We start from the raw sequence: 4779 nt of genomic DNA, 5'->3' as shown, positions 1-4779 counted from the left end.
AAATTTAAGGGGGTCTGAATACTTTCCGTACCCACTGTAAATGCTGTTCTTCTGAGCTTTCTATTTAAAGAAACCTGAAAAAGTTCGTAATAATAATAATAATAATAATAACAATAATAAATAGTTTTTTGAGCAGCAAATCAGAATATTAGAATGAAGGACTGGAGTAATGATGCTAAAAATTCAGCTTTGAAATCACAGGAATAAATTACATTTTAAAATACATTCAAATAGAAAACGGTTATTTTAAATAGTAAAAATATTGTAATTAATAAAGAGACTTCTTCACTTCAAAAAATCTTTTGACTGGCATTGTACATATTTTAGATTAAAATTAATTCACACAAATAAGTTAATTCAAACTCACCCTGTTCATCATTATCTGAAAGAGGGCTGCTCAACCTAAACGGTTTCATTTAAATTTTTTCTCCGGTTCTTTTAAATTATGTTTTGATTTTATCCTTCCTTCACTGTCATGACAAGTCCAAATATTTCTGCTTTAGCTGATGTCATTTATCTGGACAGAAACCACAGAAGATAAGGATTCCAGGAGGATTCCATTAAGTAATAATGATTAATAAGTAATGATTAATGCTCCCACAGGTACAGTAAGAAATGACAAACTGCATTACAATACAATAAATGAAAGTGAAAGTGATGTGACATGTTGCCAAGTATGGTGACCCATACTTGGAATTAGTGCTCTGCATTTATCCCATCCAAAGTGCACACACACAGCAGTGAACACACACACACCCCGTGAACACACACCCGGAGCAGTGGGCAGCCATTTATGCTGCCTTGCCTGGGGAGCAGTTGGGGGTTCGGTGCCTTGCTCAAGAGCACCTCAGTCGTGGTATTGAAGGTGGGAGACTCGAACCCGCAACCTTTGGGTTACAAGTCCGACTCTCTAACCATTAGGCCACGACTTCACGACTAAATAAACAGAGATCTACAAATAATTGTTCTTATGTTTATATTCAACTTTAAGGGCCACCAGTATAATTACATTATATAAGCAGCAGTATATTCTGATAAAAAAATAAAAAAATAAATAAAATGTTTGCAGGCAACATATAAATACATTTCGTTATACTATAGAAAAGCATGAAATGGACTTCAAAACTACAAGAAGCAGGAATTTTAACAGTTTTTAATCAAAAAGATATATAGACTCTTAAAAAAGTCAGTAAAAATACAGCACAATGTACTGTTAAAGGAATTTGGAATTTTCTGTATAGTTTTTTTTATAGGTGTTTTGTTTTCAGGTCTATTTTGAATTATGCATTGTGTTGTGTAGTGTTTTAGGGTTGAAAGAAATGTCTGTAAATTTAATGGAAAATGTACTGATAATTTTCTTCAAGGACATTATGTTTTTCTATGGATGCATTTCTATCTATACAATGGTATATATATATCACATATGAAAAATTGAAATATTTTTTAATTATAAGCCACAAGAAATATTGAGTAAAAATAAAGAATAAATAAAATAAAAAAAAATCTTTTAATTTCACCTACGCTAAAACATATCGGAAACAGTATACACTCAATTTAGAATTCTGCCCTACACCAGTGCCATGCCCTCTCAGAGATGCCTGCTTGAAGATATGCCTTCATTTGTCTCAGTCGCCCTATTGATTCTCACTGAAACTGTAGTAAGACAAATAACTCTTGGTAAACAGGTTAAAGTTTAGTGGTGGGTTGCATTTTATTGGTGCTTCAAGCAGATGTAACCAACTCTGGCATCTGGGCCTAACTTTCTTCGAAACCATTACCCCATCATGTGAATAAACTGAGGAGTTTCACATTTTAGTGATTTCTGCACAGTCACCGCTCTGTGTCCTATGCCAAGATGGGCAAGATTTTTTTGAGGAATGAGAACTCCTCTCATCTGTATCAAAAGCAGTATGAAAACACAATCAGCATTGTGCAATGAGGGCTGAAGATAGCAGCACATCCCATCTGTCTGCGCATATTTGTTCTTACACAATGGATTTTAGAAGGCAGAAGAAATGGATTGTAACAGCTTGATTATAGCCACTGAAATCTGCAGCAAACTGTACTTTTTTGTTAAAATGCCTAAAAATTAAAGAAGGTATTCTTTAGAATGCCTGTTTGTTAAATTATTTTATTTATTCCCCAGGAACTAACAGACAAAATGAAGGCCTTTGTGGAGAAATATGAGCAAAATGCTGATGGAAAAATAGGTATCATTGAGGTAAGAAAGCTAAAACCCTATGCTATGGTATTAAAATAGATTTTTTTGACTGTCCAAATGGCTGGCACAAGCAATTTTGTCTGGTAGGCACGGACTGCAGGGTTTAGGCTCCAAAATTAAAAAGGTTTGGCATGTTGACAATCCAGTATTCAGCTCATGTGGTGTTGATTTACCTGCGAACAAAAATGTTTGTTCATTTATTAAATGCTTTCATCCAACAAAAGTACCACGAGCCACTTCTGACCATCAAACATCGGTTATGAAAACAGAATCGCTTGTTCACATTGTTGAATGTGTAACCTGTTCAGAGGACTGAACGCGTGTGGATTTACAGCCATAAATGCAGCTGTCAGCGGCTCTCTGGGGAGAATCATTTCAGAGATGCTATCACTGAGCAGATAACCTCAGACCCAGCAGCCTTTGACACTTCATAAACTGACATCCCTTCATAGCTGACAGTCAACTTGTCTTTCCCATAGGAATTGATGCACATTATATTAATCAAAATGTGCATAAATTTTGTTGATCTGATCTTTGATTTTACGTCTTTCACAGCTGGTTCAAATACTACCAACAGAGGAAAACTTCTTGCTATTTTTCAGACAACAGCTGAAATCCTGTGCAGAATTTATGGAGGTGAGGTTTATTCAAACTAGAATGTCTTTGAAGAATACATTTACAGCGATTTCAGCACCAAATCAGCATATTAGAATGATTTCTGAAGGATCATGTGACACTGAAGACTGGAGCAATGGCTGCTAAAAATTCATCTTTGCCATAAATATTAAAATAGAAAACTGTTATTCTAAATTGTAATATTTCACAATATTACTGTATTTAATGTATTTTTCATCAAACAGCATAATAGACTTCTTTCAAAAACATTTTTATAAAAAAAAAAATCTTAAAGACATTTAACAATGTAAATTCTGAAGATCAGTTTCAGCTTTCTGTAACAATTCCAATGTTTAATGTTATTAATTTCTCCACCAGGCTTGGAGAACTTATGATGCTGATCACAGTGGATACATCGAAGCTGACGAACTTAAGGTGAGAAACAAACTTTTAACCTCTCACAAGATGTAAGCTCAGAGAGCAACTATCTTGGTTGAGGAACTTAACCTTGTGTGTAAAGACCCAGACACCCCGATGCTGTAGGTTTAAAAATAATACTAGTAATTTTAAACCTGTTATTTTCCCTTCAAATATGTATTGCTCTGACTAAACCAGGACACACTACAGCTTTAACCCTGTATTTTACAACAAAATCAACATGTACTTTTCGGAAATGTGACTACAGTAAACATTTCTGGTTCTGTTTGAGGTCAGTTTGACCTCAGCAAAAACATGTTATAGAAAAATGCAATAAAACAAAGTGTACTGCATCTTAATATGAAAAAATGCATTGGAGTGATTCATTTTTGGAGTTCATAATCTGTTCTCATATACTTGGAAAAAAGTATCAAATTAAAGAAATAGTTCACCAAAAACATTGCTGAAAATTTACTCACCCTTGGACCATCCAAGATGTAGATAAGTTTGTTTCTCCATTGGAACAGATTTTGAGAAATTTAGCATTACATCACTTGCTCACCAATGGATCCTCTGCAGTGAATGGGTGCCGTCAAATTCAAACAGCTGAAAAAAAAAAATCACAATAATCCACAAGTAATCCACAAAACTCCAGGCCATCAATTAACATTTTGTGAAGTGAAAAGCTGTGTGTTTGTAATAAATCCATCATTAAGATGTTCTAGCTTTAAACTGTTGCTTCCAGCTAAAATCCTCTATCATAATATTGCTTTCTCCAGTAAAAAGGTCATCTTGTCTAAATTGGGAGAGAAATATGCACAGATGAAGCACCGTTTACAAGCAAAAACAATCCATAACAGTTCTAAACAAATGTCGGTGGATTTTGATGCATTATCATGGTAAGTGTTATCATGGATTATGGATGGGTATTTTGGCCAGAAGCAATGGTTTGAAGTTGAAATGCCTTAATGTTGGATTTGTTTCTTACAAACTCACAGCTTTTCGCTTCACAAGACATTAAAGGCACAATATGTAATTTTCGCCGCTAGAGGGCGCGTATTCAAAATAAACAAATAGACAACGGTGTAGTTAGATGACGCAGTGACTGAGTGTGGAATCATGGGATATAACACTGTTCTAGTGGTTTTTGGATATTTTAATAAAAAAATCTTACATATTGTGCCTTTAATTGATGGATTGGAGTTGTGTGGATTACTTGTGGATTATTGTGATTTTTTTAATCAGCTGTTTGGACTCTCATTCTGATGGCACCCATTTGCTGCAGAGACTGGTAAGCAAGTGATATAAGACTAAATTTCACCAAATCGGTTCAAACAAAAAAGGGTGAGGAAATTGTCAGCAATTTTTTATTTTTAAGTGAACTTTTCCTTAAGTTTAAGTTAAGTTTGTTAGTTGAGACACTAAATTAGCCTTCAGAGCTCTCAGATGAACATGCATGAGGGTTAACATCTTTTGGGTTTGGCAGGGAGTAAAGCATTAGCACAGGGGTGCCCAATCTCGGTCCT

The 4779-nt window shown here is 34.7% G+C and overlaps 1 protein-coding gene across 3 annotated transcripts in view; it reads left to right on the top strand.

The window, feature by feature from the left end:
• LOC107704882 (calbindin-like) overlaps positions 1-4779 on the top strand; it is a 19236-nt gene that overhangs the window by 8408 nt on the left and 6049 nt on the right. For 2 of the 3 annotated variants that reach the window (XM_016507902.1, XM_016507901.1), the window contains exons 3-5: positions 2147-2221; positions 2777-2857; positions 3215-3271. In XM_016507902.1, the coding sequence (XP_016363388.1) occupies positions 2147-2221; positions 2777-2857; positions 3215-3271 (213 nt within the window). The remainder of the gene's footprint in view (positions 1-2146; positions 2222-2776; positions 2858-3214; positions 3272-4779) is intronic. The other variant, XM_016507903.1, reaches the window with a different exon arrangement.

This window comes from Sinocyclocheilus anshuiensis, unplaced genomic scaffold (genome assembly GCF_001515605.1).
Source record: "Sinocyclocheilus anshuiensis isolate Anshui unplaced genomic scaffold, SAMN03320099.WGS_v1.1 scaffold702, whole genome shotgun sequence".
Taxonomy (NCBI): domain Eukaryota; kingdom Metazoa; phylum Chordata; class Actinopteri; order Cypriniformes; family Cyprinidae; genus Sinocyclocheilus; species Sinocyclocheilus anshuiensis.
This window is presented reverse-complemented; position numbering and strand designations above follow the sequence as displayed.